Source organism: Oncorhynchus gorbuscha, linkage group LG05 (assembly GCF_021184085.1).
Source record: "Oncorhynchus gorbuscha isolate QuinsamMale2020 ecotype Even-year linkage group LG05, OgorEven_v1.0, whole genome shotgun sequence".
NCBI classification, from domain to species: Eukaryota; Metazoa; Chordata; class Actinopteri; order Salmoniformes; family Salmonidae; genus Oncorhynchus; species Oncorhynchus gorbuscha.
Genome location: NC_060177.1, coordinates 16,329,844 through 16,349,180, shown reverse-complemented (window position 1 = coordinate 16,349,180; position 19,337 = coordinate 16,329,844). Strand labels below are relative to the sequence as shown.

The 19,337-nt window shown below is 42.3% G+C and overlaps 1 protein-coding gene across 3 annotated transcripts; it reads right to left on the bottom strand.

Annotated features, from left to right (window-relative positions):
• Nucleotides 1-2,399: 2,399 nt before the first annotated feature.
• On the bottom strand, nt 2,400-7,491 carry LOC124035016. Of its 3 annotated transcripts, none has more exons than XM_046348410.1 (7): nt 7,330-7,491; nt 6,913-7,019; nt 6,658-6,768; nt 6,480-6,533; nt 6,206-6,367; nt 5,934-5,964; nt 2,400-2,608 (listed from the first exon to the last, which is right to left on the bottom strand). In XM_046348410.1, exons 1-7 carry the CDS (start codon nt 7,334-7,336, stop codon nt 2,415-2,417), a joined length of 666 nt encoding a protein of 221 aa, XP_046204366.1. In that variant the 5' UTR covers nt 7,337-7,491; the 3' UTR covers nt 2,400-2,414. The 3 variants fall into 3 exon arrangements, with proteins under 3 accessions (XP_046204366.1, XP_046204367.1, XP_046204368.1); XM_046348411.1 differs by having other exon boundaries at nt 2,400-2,626; nt 5,952-5,964; XM_046348412.1 differs by lacking the exon at nt 2,400-2,608 and adding an exon at nt 4,613-5,396 and having other exon boundaries at nt 5,842-5,964.
• Nucleotides 7,492-19,337: the final 11,846 nt, after the last annotated feature.

Sequence of the window (19,337 nt, the reverse complement as noted above, 5' to 3'; positions counted from 1 at the left end):
TGACTCATTACCTCAGCCCTGAGAGCCAAAACGAGTTCATAGGAATATGTGGTCAAAGGGTTTTGAAAACAATACTTTATGAAAGAGAAGATGCGATCTATTACTCGGTTATATGTGGTGCAACTCCAGACATTTCCCTTACTGAGCAAAATGTATTATTGTTGAGATATGTACACAAAGATAAAGTTCAGGGAACAGGTGAATGGAAATAACGGAACGTTTTCTTGAACTTAAAGACTTTGCTAGAAAGACAGGCAGTGACATTTCTGAAATGATTTTGAGTGCATTGGAAGGGCATGGTATTGACATAGCAGTGGCATAGCATAGCAAGTGACAACTTGCCGTCCATCTTCAAGGCCCTGACCCTGAGCTTTTTATGTCTCTATTTTGGGTTTGGTCAGGGTTTGATTTGGGTGGACATTCTATGTTCTATTTTCTATGTTTTTGTATTTCTTTGTTTTGGCCAGGTATGGTTCTCAATCAGGGACAGCTGTCTTGGGAACTGGAGGCAGCTAAAGCAGAGCGGCAGCGATATGAGGAGGCAAGTCAGCGAAGCAGGCACGAGAGGCAGCCCCCAAAAAATGTTTTGGGGGGACACACGGGGAGATTGGCGGAGTCAGGTTATAGTCCTGAGCCAACTCCCCGTGCTTACCGTGGGGAGAGAGTGACTAGTCAGGCACCAGGTTATGCGGCTCTGCGCCGTGTGTCTCCAGTGCGCTCTCATAGCAAGCTCCCCGCTGTTGCCGTGCTAGAGTTGGCATTCAGCCAGGGTTATCCTGCGCCAGCTCTATGCACGGTATCCCCAGTTCGCCAGGAGAACCCAGTGCGGCCTGTTCCAGCTTCCCGCACGTGCCGGGCTAAAGTGGGCATGAAGCCAAAAGGAGAGGTGCACTTGGTAAGCACCAGATCTCCAGTGCTCCCCCACAGCCCGGTTTGACCTGTGCCTGCGCTCGGGAGGTGCCGGGCTAAAGTGGGCATCCTCCCATCAGTGAGGGTCCCCAGTCCAGAGTCTCCAGCGACGGTCTCCAGTCCGGAGTCTCCAGCAACATTCTCCAGTCCGGGGCCCGCAACGAGGGTGCCCAGTCCGGGGCCCGCAACGAGGGTGCCCAGACCGGGGCCCGCAACGAGGGAGCCCAGACCGTGGCCCGCAACGAGGGTGCCCAGACCGGGCCCGCAACGAGGGAGGCACACCTCTATAGTGCCACGGCTACTACCCCATAAGCCGAGACCTTTCCCCCCCACTTCAAGATCATTAGCCCCTCTGCTGTTCGTCCTCTGTTGCCCCGTACCCTCCATATTTGTCCTACCTTTCCTGTGTTTAGAGTTAAAACCATGTCTGACTGCCACTTATCCCCAGGGTATTTATACCTGTGTTTTCTCTGTCAGCGCGAGTCTGTCTTGTTTGTTCAACTTAACCAGCGACCCTGAGCCTGCCTGCCGTCCTGTACCTTTTCCGCTACTCTGGATTATCAACCCCTGCCTGCCTTTACCTGTCGTTTGCCTGCCCCTGTTGTTGCAATAAACTTTGTTACTTCAACACAGTGTGCACTTGGGTCTAACCTGAAACCTGATACCTTAACCTTAAAAATTTGAGGGTTAATGGCTAAATTTAACAGTAAATACTTGTACATTTGACATTTGAAGCAACTTTGAAATTTGAAGTTTGAGAAACATGGACTGTGACAGCTAGTTGCTCACTGAATAGAAACAATACAATAACTTTCATGATTAGTTTAATCAGTCACTTGCATGAACACAGAACTTGGTTTATAGAAAAGCACAAACATAGAACACAGCAATTGACAAATAGAAAAGCACCAACAAAATGTTTTCCATCACAGTTCCACCAACCCGCTAGGACCCATATTAAAATATAACTCACATTAGGCTACACCATTCCAAGCAGTTTTTAATAAGAATAACAAATCCATCGGTCTGACATACGTGTAGGCATATAGGCCTACAATATGTCAGTTGATGGAAGTAGAAGAAAAGTATAATGCTTTTGCTGGTTGGTTAGGGGGTTGGATTGTATGTCTTAATAGGTCCTCACACAGAATCTCTCCTCCTCTCTTGCTGAGCAGGAGGGACTTGGACCTTGATCACTGGCTAGAAGAGAGAACTCACACACTCAATTAAGACATTATAACAGTCATGTTATAACAACATTCCATTACTGATGATAATTCAGATTATCTGATCAAATACAATATTTGAATGATGAGAAAAGGCCACTCAGCCCATTCTAGACACACCACAGGCATAGTATTGGTAGGTGGTCTCCAACCAAACTTTGCATTTCAAGGTGATGTCTGTTGTAAGCAGGGATGGACTGCATGAAATTGGAGGGAAAAAATCCCCTTGTTGTCCTCATCATAAACCAAATCATGAACATTTTGCACCGAAACCCCAATTTAGACGGGCCTATTTGCCAATGGACCCGTCTGGCATTTGCCAGATCTGATTATGGCCAGTCTGTTTCTGATTCTAGAGGATCCATTTCTACACTGACTCACCATTCGTTGTCCCGGGGAGCAGCAGTTGACCACCTTGAAGCAGTAGGCAGCCAGCGTGACAGAGATAGCGATGAGAGCAGTTTGTATCAGGAACAACTCAGCAAAGTAATGTATAACAGAATTCTGTTGACAAGAATTGGAGCATTGTGTACTTTCTTTCGTGTTTTCTTTCCCATTGTATGACATACACTACATGACCAAAAGTATGTGGATACCTCATTCCAAATCATAGGTATTAATATGGAGTTGGTCCCCCCTTTGCTGCTATAACAGCCTCCTCTCTTCTTGGAAGGCTTTCAACTAGATTTTGGAACATTGCTGCAAGGACTTGCATCCATTCAGCCACAAGAGGATTAGTGAGGTCGGGCACTGATGTTAGGCGATTAGGCATGACTTGCAGTCGGCGTTCCAATTCATCCCAAAGGAGTTTGATGGGGTTGAGGTCAGGGCTTTGTGCAGGACAGTCAAGTTTTTCCACACCGATTTCAACAAACCATTTCTGTATGGACCTTGCTTTGTGCATGAGGGCATTGTCATGCTGAAACAGAAAAGGGCTTTCCCCAAACTTTTGACACAAAGTTGGAAGAACAGAATCATCTAGAATGTAATTGTATGCTGTAGTGTTAAATGTCGATTCACTGGTACTAAGGGGCCTAGTCCCAAAAAATGAAAAACAGACCCAGACTATTATTCCTCCTCCACTAAACATTATAGTTAACACTATGCATTGGGGCTGGTAGTGTTCTCCTGGCATCCACCAAACCCAAATTCGTTCATCGGACTGCCAGATGTTGAAGCGTGATTGGAACCAATGCTCCAGAATCCAACGGCGGCGCGCTTTACACCACTTCAGCCGATGCTTGGCATTGTACATAGCGATCTTTGGCTTGTGTGCGGATGCTCGCCATGGAAACCCATTTAATGAAGTTCCTGATGAACAGATCTCGTGCTGAGTTGCTTCCAGGGGCAGTTTGGATCTCTGCAGTGAATGTTGCAACTGAGGACAGACCATTTTTACCCACTATGTGCTTCAGCACTCGGAGGTCCCATCCTGTGAGCTTGTGTGGCCTACCACTTTATAGCTGAGACGTTTTTGCTCCAAGATATTTCCACTTCAAATTAACAGCACTTACAGGTGACGGACAGTTTAAAAAAGGCAGAAATTAGACGTACTGACTTCGAAAGTGGCATCTTATGACGGTGCAACATTGAAAGTCACTGAGCTCTTCAGTAAAGCCATTCTACTGCCAATGTTTGTCTACGGAGATTACATGACAGTGTGCTCGATTTTATTCAGCTGTCAGCAACGGGTGTGGCCGAAATAGCCGAATCCACTCATTTGAAGGGGTGTCCACATACTATACTTTTATATATATTGTGTAGTTGCCGCTACACATCCAATAAGTAATATTTGCATGTAGCATTTCATAGGAAATTCTCAATATCAGCCGTCTTTAATATCTAATATAAGCATCACTTTAGCATTTACAATGCATTCGGAATGTATTCAGACCCCTTGACCCCTTGACTGCTGAACCTACTGCAACGGTTTTTGGGAAAAGCATATTGAGACGATTTCTGTTCACATGCAAATGTTCTGGTATGAGACTGATTTTATTTTTAATACAAACATGATCAGAGTCCAGATTGTCTTGTTTTTACTAACCATGCAATGCAATGATATTTGTTTTACCTGCCATAACTGTTGGATGTTATTAAGATCTCTGAAACCTTCGATAATCTTTAAAATAGTCTACTTTTGATTTCCTTGCCGAAATTCATAACAAAACCACCAACGCCCCTAAACTCTTTGTGTGCCCCGTTATTTTTTATCCAATCCCGCCCCCTTGTTGTCAGAGGAATTTGACCCCTCTCTAGGCCCACACACTCCTCCCCCTTAAACTGTTAGAGTTCCTCAGTGCAGGACAGAATATTCTAACTGATGGTTTTGACTTGAAAATTGTTGTAGACTATGTCTGTGTTCAAAATGACACCCTAAGTAGTGCTTTATATAGGGAAAAGGGTAACATTTTGGATAAAGATGGCACACCAAGTAATGTTGAAAACACCACGCTCTAACCCACACAGCCGCCGAGTCGGTTGTAAACCAATGGGGATACTTTATTGGTGAATTGTAAGCCATTTATAAACCCTCCATTGATCAACTTTTTAACAATCGCTTGTGGAAATATTGACCAAAAGGAGGAAGGCCCAGGAAATACAACAAGAACACGAACAGAACCATAAGGTTCCTGCACCTGCTAGGATCCCTAATAACATGTAACTCACATTAGGCTACATCATGTCAAACCGTTTTTCATTGCATAAAGAAATCCATCAAGCGTGACTTACACTGAGTGCACTAAACATTATGAACACCTGTTCATTCCATGACATAGGTTGACCAGGTTAATCCAGGTGAAAGCAATGATCCCTTATTGATATCACTTGTTAACCTATCTATCTATTTCAATCACTGATGATAATTCAGGTTCAAGAAGGATTTTTAAGCCTTGAGACAATTGAGACATGTATTGTGTATGTGTACCTTTCAGAGAGTGAATGGGCACCGGTTTGTCTCAAGAACTGCTGCGCTGCTGGGTTTTTCACACTAAATTGTTTCCCGTGTGAATCAAGAATGGTCCACCATCTAAAGGACATCCAGCCAACTTTACACAACTGTGGGAAGCACAGTTTTCTTAATGTTTTGTGCACTCATTGTATGTGTAGACATATAGGCCTATAATATTTTTTGTTGATTGAAGAATAACACATGTTTTTGCTGGTTGGTTAGTAGGGTTGGATCTCTTGTCTTGATTGGTCCTCACACAGAATCTTTCCTCATTGCTGAGTAGGAGGGACTTGGAGTGTGATCACCGGCTAGAAGAGAGAACTCACACACTGAATTAAGAGATTAGAACCTTAATGTTAAAACAACATTCAATCACTGATGATAATTCAGATGACCTGTTCGGTATCTGGTCAAATACAATATTTGAAATGATGAGAAAATGCCATTCAGCTCATTTTAGACACCACAAGCATAGTATTGGTTGGCCTCCAACCGAACTTCGCATTTCAAGGTGATGTCTGTTCTAGGAAGGCATGGACTGCATGGGACTAGAAATTAGCCTGAGCATTTACAACTCACTGGATCATTTTCTTTCCCTTTTTGTTCCCATCATAAGAAAAATCATGATAATTCTGTGATAAAACCCCAATTTAGACTGGCTCACTGGCCAATGGATCCGTCTGGCATTTGCCAGAATTGACCTATGGCCAGTCCGTTTCTGATTCTAGAGGTTCCATTTCTACACTGACTCACCATTCGTTGTCCCGGGGAGCAGCAGTTGACCACCTTGCAGCAGTAGGCAGCCAGCGTGACAGAGATAGCGATGAGAGCAGTTTGTATCAGGACCAACTCAGCAAAGTAATGTGCAGTAGAATCCTGTTGAAAGGAATTGGAGTATTGTGTACTTTGTGTCATGTTTTTTCCTATTGTATGACATATTTGCCTCTTTACACATTTGATAAGTAATATTTGCTCGTAACATTTGATAGGACATTCTCAATCTCAGCCCACTTTAACATCTAATATGATCATCCCAGTTTGAACATCCTCTTTCTCCATATCCATTTATATTGAAATATTTCCAACACATACTGACATATTGTCTGTACATACTCACAGTGATTGAATAGCAATAATCATTGTGATCAGTGCTGTTGATTTCAACATATATCCAGCAGCTATAACCATGTCTGTGTCCAGCCATGTCTGACACAGAGACGATCAAGTTGATCACTGATGCTACACAGGCCACTACCTGCATCCCCAGACAGGCCTTCAGCTGAGACAGACGGGGGAGAAGAGAGCAGCTGAGAGCAGAATAAATGCCACTGATACAGTATATCTCACCTGTTTTGTCAAAAACATCTACACCTACAAATTGCATAACTTACAGTGGGAAGATGGAGATTCTGTGCAGCTATGGCCAAACTACCAGCTATGATCACCTGTAGAGAATACAACAGTACAAGTCACATCAAACTCATAGTCTCAATACTCAATTCCTTCATTTGCTTGTCTTTTAATATCAATCAAGTGAGTGCAGGGGGCACATGTATGGTGGCCACTCACAAACACTGATCCAATGACACGTGTTAAATCTTCAACCAACATGCTCATGCTGTTGGTGAACATGACAATGACAGAACTTATATAGAAAACACTGAGAGCAATCTGAGCCACCTGAGGAGAGGAACAGAGAGAGGTAAAGTAAAATGAGCTACAGATTAAATAACATTTCATAGATCATAATACATTATAGTGACATTTAAATGGATTGCCAAACTACACAGACTACACTTCATTTATTTTCTCAGGATGATTTACCCCCAATGCTTTGGGTTGAGACTCCAGGTACTTCTGTTTTTTGTGAGGAGTTCTCTGAAAAGTCACTGTGACAAGGGGACCCTCTGCACCGGGCACGGCCTCTTCATCTGAAAAGAACATTTGAGTAAACAGTCTTGCAATAGACTGTTGAACCTACTGTACTGTCTTTGGGAAGAGCGTATTGCACAGAATGCTGTTGACATGCAAAAGTTCTTAACTGTTAGATTTCCTCAATGCAGGACAATACATCCTAACTGATGTTTTTTACTGGCAAATTGTTGTGTTCAAAATTACACCCTAAGATGTGTCAGAGGAAGGCCCAAAAAAGATTGCGTTTGTTTTTAAAGCAAACATGCAGATCAGAGTCCAGATTGTCTTGTTTTTACTAACCATGCAATGCAATGATATTTGTTTTACCTGCCATAACTGTTGGATGTTATTAAGATCTCTGAAACCTTCGATAATCTTTAAAATAGTCTACTTTTGACTTCCTTGACGAAATTCATAACAAAACCACCATCGCCCCTAAACTCTTTGTGTGCCCCGTTATTTTTTATCCAATCCCGCCCCCTTGTTGTCAGAGGAATTTGACCCCTCTCTTGGCCCACACACTCCTCCCCCTTAACTGTTAGAGTTCCTCAGTGCAGGACAGAATATTCTTGCTGATGGTTTTGACTGGAAAATTGTTGAAGACTATGTTCGTGTTCAAAATGACACCCTAAGTAGTGCACTTTATGGGGAAAAGGTTGCCATTTAGGGGCCATATAGATCCCCTGTGGGACAAATTCGGCCCACGAGCCACCAGGGGTAGGATGCCATTTCAGACTGTTAGCTATAGTGAGCAACAATTGGTAAATTGCACTGCGATATCGCAGAGTATTTGCATAATGTTCTCATGTCATGTTCGCATTCGACTGTAAGGCTTTTCATAAGTTGAATCATGGTCATATGATCTAACTGTTATTTATTTGATTGAAAGATATGCATATGTTCATTCAAAAGACTGGACTACAGTTTATAGTTTGATTTAAAGCTTGCTTCTTTTATTTCAAAATGTGTGACTTCCACCCACATAGGTCAGCAGTGAAGACCTTTTCAGTATGCCACTGGGTTGTTGTGGAGGGGCACGCTCCTTAATGAGTGCTTTATAAATGCAAATAAATTAAACATTAACACAAATCATGCCATCAGCTACCACAGCAAGTGAAATCACTGCAACACTTAACAAATTGCTGCAGTCAGTTTCAGAATGGGTGGCAAGAAATAAGTTAGTCCTTAATGATTAGAAAACTAACAGCATTGAATTTGTGGCAAATCATTCACTAAACTCTAAACCTCAACTTAACCCACAAATACCCCAATGGTTATACTTATTGTAATCGGATACATTTTGTACTCTTATAAGGCTATAGACATCCCCCCAATATTGCCACATTGATACGAAATTGATCAGATAAACTAGTCTTCATTATTATGCCTCTGTCAGAAACAGAGGTTTACTGTTTGTTTTACTGTTAACTGAGAGCTGTGGCAATTTTAGCATGTAAATCTTGGTAGGCCAAAAAATAACAAAAAGTGGGATACATGCCAGCAAAGCCACTACACAACACAACACTAAACAATACATGAAGTGCACTATAACAGTGACAAACGGTGCCCACAAACTGTTAGGGCCTACATAAAGCTGTCTCAACATCTTATCACTTCTACACCTGGCTATCAGCGGAGCGTGGTCTCGCAGCAAAACAGTTAATTCAGCCTCATTTAGTGCTTTTCAAAACAAAAAAGTGCTAATATGTCTGACTTGCTTAAACAAATGTAGTTTCTAATGACAATTGAGATGTACAAACTATGGCATGAGGGGATTAAGACATTAATGAGCGAGCTAGGTTGGACGTAGTCAATATAACTATTTGTTTAGCACTTTTGAAATGTACAGCAACAGAATTCAGAACATGGGCCGTTCTTACAGTGTTCTCCCTGTACACCAAGTCAGAACTGTAGGATAAATAAAGGGGGCATATAAACTAACAATGAAAGCTCTTACAATATTCAATGATTACATTTCTCCAAAACAGGTTATAGGCTGTGTGTACCACCAAGTCAGAAGAGTAGGCACAATTAAGAGACGTAAATATACCAAATTATTAGGGTGAGGCATATGGCCTGCTAACATGTTACAACAAAACATACACTTATTATTACTTTCTTAGTTACAATAGACATATCTCCCTGGAATATTACAGCATTTATGCAGCAGCATACAATACATTTTTAGACTCACCTTGTTGTACTGTGCTCACTTGAACAGGAAGGTGGCGCGCGCGGTGGTCCTTTGAGGGAAGATTTTGTCATCAAAGTCTGGCTTTCTCTGGATTTATGGTGCATTCAAAACAACTGGGAACTCTGAAAAAGAAAACATTTAGAATCATGATGATTTAATTGATCTTCAGGCCGTAGCTCTCGAAAGAGAACAGATTTACAATTCGGAGTTGGATGACCGTTCAAAACGTATTTTCCCAGTCGGAGCTCGTTTATTCCCGATTTCCCAGTTGTGTCATGTTTTGTCATAGATTGTCATGTCTTGTCCCTGTGCTTTCTCTTCTATTCGTTTCCCCCTGCTGGTCTTATTAGGTTCTTTCCCTCTCTCTCTCTATCTCTCTCTCTCTCTCTCTCTCTCTCTCTCTCTCTCTCTCTCTCTCTCTCTCTCTCTCTCTCTCTCTCTCTCTCTCTCTCTCTCTCTCTCTCTCTCTCTCTCTCTCTCTCTCTCTCTCTATCGTTCCGTTCCTGCTCCCAGCTGTTCCTCATTCTCCTAACTACCTCGTTTACTCTTTCACACCTGTCCCCTATTTTGCCCTCTGATTAGAGTCCCTATTTCTCCCTCTGTTTCCGCTTCTGTCCTTGTCGGATCCTTGTTTGATGTTTGCTGTGCTGTGTTCTTGTTCCGTCGTGTTTTTGCCTTCATCAGATGCTGCGAGTGAGCAGGTGTCTCTATCAGCTACGGCCTGCGCCTACCCGAAGCGACCTGCAGTCTGTGGCCGCTTCTCCTGTTGTTCCCCTCTACAGACTAGAGGATTTCTGTTATTCCTGTTTGGACATTACCTGTGAAAGAATTCAGGATTAGTCGTTTTCTGTTAAGACTGGAATAAACTCTGTTTCTGTTAAGTCGCTTTTGGGTCCTCATTCACCTGCATAACAAGTTGTCTTGAACTCACTGTTGTCAGGTTTCGCAGTTCCGAGTTAACAGTTGTTTTGACTGTGGCACAAATCATGCTTCATTGACAGCATAGCCAATGTTGAATGTTCATCATTTGAAACTTGGAAAAGAGCCCCTTATTAATCCCAGATTTGGGACCACACTGCCACTCCACTGAATAGCAGGATAATGATTGCTTTGCAATGCTTGCAGTTATCCACCGTCACTGATTCCTTCCAAACCACTCGTTGTTGAATTTGTGATTTCCAACTTGTGTAATGTTTATGTCCAATGGCCGATGAGCACCAATACGTTTTATCTATCATTTCTCTTCATTATTTCTCTTCATATGAGAAGGATTAAAAAGGATTTGCCAGTAGATTGTCGACTTAATTCATGATGATGACTGCTAGCTAAGATTTTGAAAGTATGTTGACGTGATCAGTTCAATCAAAGCTACTGTACATATAAAATGATTTGACATAATTTTATCTGTGGCCAATGACCTTGAGCATTCTTGGATGGGCACTTCTAATGTTACTCTATGGCAGCACACAAGGGGCTAGAATTATTTAAAGAAAACAAAAATGAGACCATGTTTGTGTGCAACTTTATTAACTCAAGGATATATATATTTTCTTTACATTGTTTGCAAACTGATATGTGACACCAAAATAACATTTATTTATTTGTATTGTATTTTTTGCTAAAAATGTGTGTCTCTACCCCACCTGCCATGAACAACGGGAAGCCACTGACTGAGGCCTATTAGAAGGGACATTAATCATTGGAATAAAGAGCCTGGATTTAAACAAATTCTAAACGTTTCATTGACATGTCACTTTCACTTTCCCTTTAGATAAAAGGTACATGCACATGTAGTTTCTCATAATTCAATAGCTCTCAGTAATACAATAGTTTCTGAGAACTTGCAAATGCTTCACGTTGAAACAATAACTTAATATGTTTATAGATTAGTTATTCAATGGTTTAGGAAAAAGCCATAATTTACAGCGGGAAATCTAGTGGCATGAGGAACGAGGGATTGTGGAATGAGGAAGTGAGACAGGAGTTGACGGATTTCAGCCTGTTCCATTTGAGTGGACCATTCTGTTTCGCAGGACTTGAGTAGACAGATGATGATCTCGAAGAAATCAGACAAGATCAGTAAGTTACAATTTTAACAGTAAGTTACAATTTTATCCATGGTGTCACGGCTGGCTGAAGGACTGGACCAAGGTGCAGCATGGTAAGCGTACATTTTCTCTTTATTAAAAATGACGCCGACAAAACAAAGAACAAAACCAAACCGTGAAGCTTTGGGCTATGTGCCCTGAACAAATTCAAAACAGGTGGGGGAAAAGGGTACCTAAGTATGGTTCTCAATCAGAGACAATGATAGACAGCTGTCCCTGATTGAGAACCATACCAGGCCAAGACATAGAAATACAAGACATAGAAAAAAGGACATAGGATGTCCACCCTAGTCACACCCTGGCCTAACCAAAATAGAGAATAAAAAGGGCGTGGCCAGGGCGTGACAGTACCCCCCCAAAGGTGCGGACTCTGGCCGCAAAACCTGACTAAAGGGGAGGGTCCGGGTGGACCTTCTTACGGCGGCGGCTCTGGTGCGGGACGTGGACCCCGCTCCACCTCAGTCTTGGCCCACTTAGCGGGCCCTGGACTCGCAGCGGGCCCCGGACTGAAGACCCTCGTAGAGGGCGCCACTGGACTGAGGGGCGCCTCTGGACTGAGGGGCTCTGGACTGAGGGGCTGCGGCTCTGGACTGAGGGGCTGCGGCTCTGGACTGAGGGGCAGCGGCTCTGGACTGAGGGGCTGCGGCTCTGGCAGCTCCGGACAGGAGGGCGGCTCTGGCAGCTCCGGACAGGAGGTTGGCTCTGGCAGCTCCGGACAGGAGGTTGGCTCTGGCAGCTCCGGACAGGAGGGCGCCTCTGGCAGCTCCGGACAGGAGGGAGACTCTGGCAGCTCTGGACAGGAGGGTGGCTCTGGCAGCTCAGGACAGGAGGGAGACTCTGGCAGCTCCGGACAGGAGCTCTGGCCTCAAAACCTCCCAGCGGCGCCCCACCAAGATCCATAATAGTACGGTTCCTAAAATTCTCAGTCAAATAGAAAGTCTTACATGCAACCTGGAAAAGACTGTTAACTTCCAAGGCCAACGAGTGTTCTTTGATCATGACTACGCGGGAGAGATACTGAAAAGAAGGAAAGAATACACCCCCATTAAGAAAGCACTTAAAGAGAAGGGTATTCGCTTCCAAAACCATACCCGGCAAAAATGCGGGTATTTCTGGAAAATGGCCCGGTTACATACGAGCATGCAGACAAGGCGGCTGAGGACCTGAAGTCAAGGGGCTTCCCAGTGGAGTATACCTCCAGGAGAGAGGCGACATCACCAGCGGAAAGACTCGAGCAGGCTCTCCCATGGATCACTGTTGACAAGCAGGGTCATGGAGAAAGAGGGAAACCATCTCGGCAAGAGAATGTTCACATCCGAGAGAAACTCAGGCATTTCCAATGGGAAGATGTAAGACACTGAATCAGATTTAACAGAATTCATAGTTATCGCGAGCTGTTAAGACTTTGGGTTGTTACGGTTGACATTGCAATAGGTAAAATATATCCCCTATTTTCCCCCAATGCTGAACAAGGGTGAGTAGCCAAAAGCATGTGTTCTTTATGAACACACTAAGTAGCGTCACGTTAATAACATATATATTAGCTAAGGATTAATAACACATTGACAATGGGGCGACAGAAGGGCATATCAAGGGGAGGATTTATGATATGCAAGCATGACCAATATAGTTTTCACTTGTAATTAACTGATGTGTATAAGCGACAAAATTAGGCACCCTTATTATTTTCGGTTCCACCAGGTCTTGTTTGTGACTACGTCACACATTTTCGGTGGACAGGCTCATCCCCTCAAACCCCAAAGGCAAGAGACATTCCTCTGACATGGGAGTCTAAATAACAAAGTATTTTCCCAATTTGGTTTACTTTATTATCGTTCTTGATTTTTCATTCATTTTTAGGTTCATGATAAGCAGGCAGAAATGGTGCACAGGGTTTTCTTATTTATATCGATGCATCATCGGGAACTTAAGGTCATAAGTCTCAATGTAAACGGACTGGGGAGTGACATCAAGAGAAGTAAGGTCATAAATCTCAATGTAAACAGACTGGGGAGTGACATCAAGAGAAGTAAGGTCATAAGTCTCAATGTAAACGGACTGGGGTGTGTCATCAAGAGAAGTAAGGTCATAAGTCTCAATGTAAACGGACTGGGGAGTGACATCAAGAGAAGTAAGGTCATAAGTCTCAATGTAAACGACTGGGGTGTGACATCAACAGAAGTAAGGTCATAAGTCTCAATGTAAACGGACTGGGGAGTGACATCAAGAGAAGTAAGGTCATAAGTCTCAATGTAAACGACTGGGGTGTGACATCAAGAGAAGTAAGGTCATAAGTCTCAATGTAAACGGACAGGGGAGTGACATCAACAGAAGTAAGGTCATAAGTCTCAATGTAAACGGACTGGGGAGTGACATCAAGAGAAGTAAGGTCATAAGTCTCAATGTAAACGGACTGGGGAGTTACATCAAGAGAAGTAAGGTCATACGTCTCAATGTAAACGACTGGGGTGTGACATCAAGAGAAGTAAGGTCATAAGTCTCAATGTAAACGGACTGGGGAGTGACATCAACAGAAGTAAGGTCATAAGTCTCAATGTAAACGGACAGGGGAGTGACATCAAAAGAAGTAAGGTCATACGTCTCAATGTAAACGGACTGGGGAGTTACATCAAGAGAAGTAAGGTCATACGTCTCAATGTAAACGGACTGGGGAGTGACATCAAGAGAAGTAAGGTCATAAGTCTCAATGTAAACGGACTGGGGAGTGACATCAAGAGAAGTAAGGTCATAAGTCTCAATGTAAACGGACTGGGGAGTTACATCAAGAGAAGTAAGGTCATACGTCTCAATGTAAATGGACTGGGGAGTGACATCAGGAGAAGTAAGGTCATAAGTCTCAATGTAAACGGACTGGGGAGTGACATCAAGAGAAGTAAGGTCATAAGTCTCATTGTAAACGGACTGGGGAGTTACATCAAGAGAAGTAAGGTCATACGTCTCAATGTAAACGGACTGGGGAGTGACATCAAGAGAAGTAAAGTAATAGCAAAGATGAAACGGGAGAGAGGTGACATGCTATTCTGACAGGAAACTCACTTATCCACCTGAACACGAGAAACTCAAGAAAATGGGATATAGGAACACTTTTTCTTTCTTACAAAATGGGTAGAAGGGGAGTTGCAATCTTGATCCGAAATTCAGTTAATTTTGAGTTTATGTCAGAAATAAAAGACAAGGAGGGTAGATTTATACTTGTTAAATGTAAACTGGATAACAAGGAAGTTACATTATTTAATGTATACGCACCCCCAAGGAGTGACATGGTCTTCTACGGGAAGGTGTTTGATTTAATTGCCACAGAAACCACTGGCAGTCTTATCTGTGGAGGGGACTTTAACACAATTCTAAACTCAAAAATGGACAGCACAAACCAATATAGGAAAATGAGCCTAGTTGCCAAAAAGATCAATAGGATACTGCAGGATCAAGGACTGCTCGATGTATGGCGTGACACCCACAAGACCGATAAGGAATATACTTTTTACTCAGCCTGCCACACTGAATACTCCAGGTTAGACTACTTTTTTAAATGTACAGTGCAGATAGACACAGGCTTAAGGAATGTAGGATTGGGAAGAGAGACTTATCAGATTATAATGGAGTTTACCTAACTCTACACCTTGATAGCAAACCAAGAAATACTATAAGCAGACTGAATGATCCAGCATTCATGGAATCAATAAAGACATAATTGAACATCTATCTGGAGAATAATGATAATGGGGAAGTATCTCCTGCTATATTGTGGGATGCAGCTAAGGCGGTTATTAGAGGGAAGATCATAGCCACATCATCTCTCAAGAAAAAGATTAAAGCACAAAACTGCTGAAATTACAGGAAACCCTTTTTTTATTTTACCTTTATTTAACCAGGCAAGTCAGTTAAGAACATATTCCTATTTTCAATGACGGCCTGGGAACAGTGGGTTAACTGCCTGTTCAGGGGCAGAACGACAGATTTGTACCTTGTCAGCTCGGGGGTTTGAACTCGCAACCTTCCGGTTACTAGTCCAACGCTCTAACTACTAGGCTATGCTGCCGCCCCTAAGAAACTTAGAACTATCTCATAGTCAATACAAAGACCCTCTAATATTATGAGAGATTCAAAAGGTAAAACAGGAAATTGACCAGATTTATAGAGAAGAAGTAGAGAAAAAGCTTAGGTTCCTGAAACAACGATATTATGAAGCAGGCTCAAAGGCAACCAAATTACTAGCATGGTGACTCAGGAAACAACAAGCACAGAATACCATTTTCAAAATAAAAGACCCAAAAACAAAAAAGATCACATGCAAATTCTTAACACAGATTATAAACTATATGCATCAATAATAGCCAAAAGAATGGAGAACATAATCCCAGAATTGATTGACGGAGATCAAATGGTTTCATACAAAATAGGCAGACACCGGACAATATAAGGAGAAGACTACATGTCATGGACCACATTACTCAGAATAAGATAATTGCAATATTAATCAGCCTAGATGCAGAAAAAGCATTTGATTCAGTGGGATGGGATTACCTATTCCAAGTTATGGAAAGATTTGGTTTCAACAAAGAAGTGATACAGTGCATAAAAACACTGTATTCATGTCTGACCGCTAGAATAAAGATAAATGGACATTTGACACGAACGATAAAAATTAGAGCGAGGGGCAAGACAAGGCTGTAATCCTTCACCCACGCTCTTCTCCTTGTACCTAGAACCATTAGCACAGGCAATAAGACAGGATCCAACCTTAGAGGGAATAATAATAAGAGGCAGTGATATATGCATGTATGCTGATGACGTTCTGTTATTCCTTAAAGACCCAGGCTCAAGTGTACCTAGATTGATGGATGTTTTACAAACATTTGGAACATATTCAGGGTATGTGCTTATCGTACACAAGACCCAAGCCCTAGTTTATAATTATACCCCACAGGAAGAGCTGAAGAGTAGGTATAACTTCACCTGGACCTCTTCATTCATTAAATATCTGGGAGTAAATTTACCAAAAGATACATCCAAACTTTATTGCATGAATTACGATCACATTAACAAGAAAATATATGATGATCTAGACAAGTGGAATTCACTTCCCTTAGATCTTAGTAGTAGAATTGAAACAATCAAAATGAACATCCTGCCAAGGTTACTGTATTTGTTCCAATCACTGCCTATAGAAATCCCGCCTAAACAGTTTACGGAATGGGATAAACGGATATCAAGGTTCATCTGGAACAGTAAGAGACCAAGAACTAGATATACAACATTACAGTTACCACAACACTGTGGGGGTATGGCCTTACCAAACCTAAAAGATGATTATGTGTCAGCCCAATTGAGACCTCAGGGTGTGTTGGTGCAATTCAGAATACGAATCCAAATGGAAAGACATGGAGACTACTTTGACAGAGATACACATACAGTCAGTATTGGGAAATAAAGACATGGAGACTACTTTGACAGAGGTACCCATACAGTCAGTACTGGGAAATAAAGACATGGAGACTACTTTGACAGAGATACACATACAGTCAGTACTGGGAAATAAAGACATGGAGACTACTTTGACAGAGATACACATACAGTCAGTACTGGGAAATAAAGACATGGAGACTACTTTGACAGAGATACACATACAGTCAGTACTGGGAAATAAAGACATGGAGACTACTTTGACAGAGATACCCATACAGTCAGTACTGGGAAATAAAGACATGGAGACTACTTTGACAGAGATACACATACAGTCAGTTTTGGGAAATAAGGACATGGTAAAATAAATATACAATAGACAAAATCAGTGGATTAATTTCTCTCTGAAGACATAAGCAAAATAATTTAGACAGAGAGATCAAACTGCTGAGTTGGCCCGCATACAGCCCCAGCTTCATCCCTGCAACTCAGGACAGCAGGTTTAAACAATGGACGCAGAAAGGCATCACATCATTCAGTACAATTATAAGGTATGGGAACCTAGATAACTTCCAGGACCTAAGTAAAAAACATGGCTTGGATAAACAAGATTTTTACAGATACCTACAAGTTCGACACTATTTCTTAAGGGAGATAAAAGTGACTGACCCTCGAGCACCTGTATTCACTAACGCATACAACTTGGGGAGTAACAAAAAAACTATTTCAAATCTCTACTTGGGTATTCAATCCTCAAAGAAACATTCTACAAACTATATTAAAAAGAAATGGGAGGAGGACTGATGAAACATGGTTGAACATATTAGAGAATAGAGGATGACCAATTAATCGGATTGGCCGATTAATTAGGGAGGATTTCAGGTTTTCATAACGATCGGAAATTGGTATTTTTGGGCGCCGATTTGCCAATTTTTTTATTTTTATATATACCTTTATTTAACTAGGCAAGTCAGTTAAGAACACATTATTATTTTCAATGATGGCCTAGGAACGGTGGGTTAACTGCCTCGTTCAGATTTACAGATTTTCACCTTGTCAGCTCAGGGGATCCAATCTTGCAACCTTACAGTTAACTAGTCCAACGCAATAATGACCTGCCTCTCTCTCATTGCATTCCACAAGGAGACTGCCTGTTACACGAATACAGTAAGCCAAGGTAAATTGCTAGCGAGCATTAAACTTATCTTATAAAAACAATCAATCATAATCACTAGTTAACTACACATGGTTGATGATATTACTAGATATTATCTAGCGTGTCCTGCATTGCATATAATCTGACTGAGCATACAAACATACAAGTATCTAAGTATCTGACTGAGCGGTGGTAGGCAGAATGAACATTCATTCTTTGCCCGTTAAGCATTGCGCTGTTTATAACTTCAAGCCTATCTTAAGCATTGCGCTGTTTATGACTTCAAGCCTATCAACTCCCGAGGTGAGGCTGGTGTAACCGAAGTGAAATGGCTAGCTAGTTAGCGCGCGCTAATAGCGTTTCAAACATCACTCACTCTGAGCCTTGGGGTGGTTGTTTCCCTTGCTCTGCATGGGTAACGCTGCTTCGATGGTGGCTGTTGTCGTTGTGTTGCTGGTTCGAGCCCAGGGAGGAGCGAGGAGAGGGACGGAAGCTATACTGTTACACTGGCAATACTAAAGTGCCTATAAGAACATCCAATAGTCAAAGGTTAATTAAATACAAATGGCGCCGACTGAGATGGCCGCCTCGCTTTCGCGTTCCTAGGAAACTATGCAGTTTTTTGTTTTTTTACGTGTTATTTCTTACATTAGTACCCCAGGTCATCTTAGGTTTCATTACATACAGTCGAGAAGAACTACTGAATATAAGATCAGCGTCAACTCACCATCAGTACGACCAAGAATATGTTTTCCGCGACGCGGATCCTGTGTTCTGCCTTACAAACAGGACAACGGAATGGATCGCATGCAGCGACCCAATGAAACGACTCCGAAAAAGAGGGAAACGCGGCGTTGTTCTGGTCGAAAAAGGGCACATCGCGCACCACTTCCCAGTATTCTTCTTGCCAATGTCCAGTCTCTCGACAACAAGGTTGATGAAATCCGAGCAAGGGTGGCATTCCAGAGGATATCAGAGACTGCAACGTTCTCTGCTTTACGGAGACATGGCTTACTGGGAAAACGCTATCCAGGGCGGTACAGCCAACGGGTTTCTCCACGCATCGCGCCGACAGAAACAAACATCTCTCTGGTAAGAAGAGTGGAGGGGCGTATGCCTCATGACTAACGGGACATGGTGTGATGAAGGAAACATACAGGAACTCAAATCCTTCTGTTCACCTGATTTAGAATTCCTCACAATCAAATGTAGACCGCATTATCTTCCAAGAGAATTCTCTTCGATTATAATCACAGCCGTATATATCCCCCCCAAGCAGACACATCGATGGCTCTGAACGAACTTTATTTAACTCTTTGCAAACTGGAAAACATTTATCCGGAGGCTGCATTCATTGTAGCTGGGGATTTTAACAAAGCCAATCTGAAAACAAGACTCCCTAAATTTTATCAGCATATCGATTGCGCAACCAGGGGTGGTAAAACCTTGGATC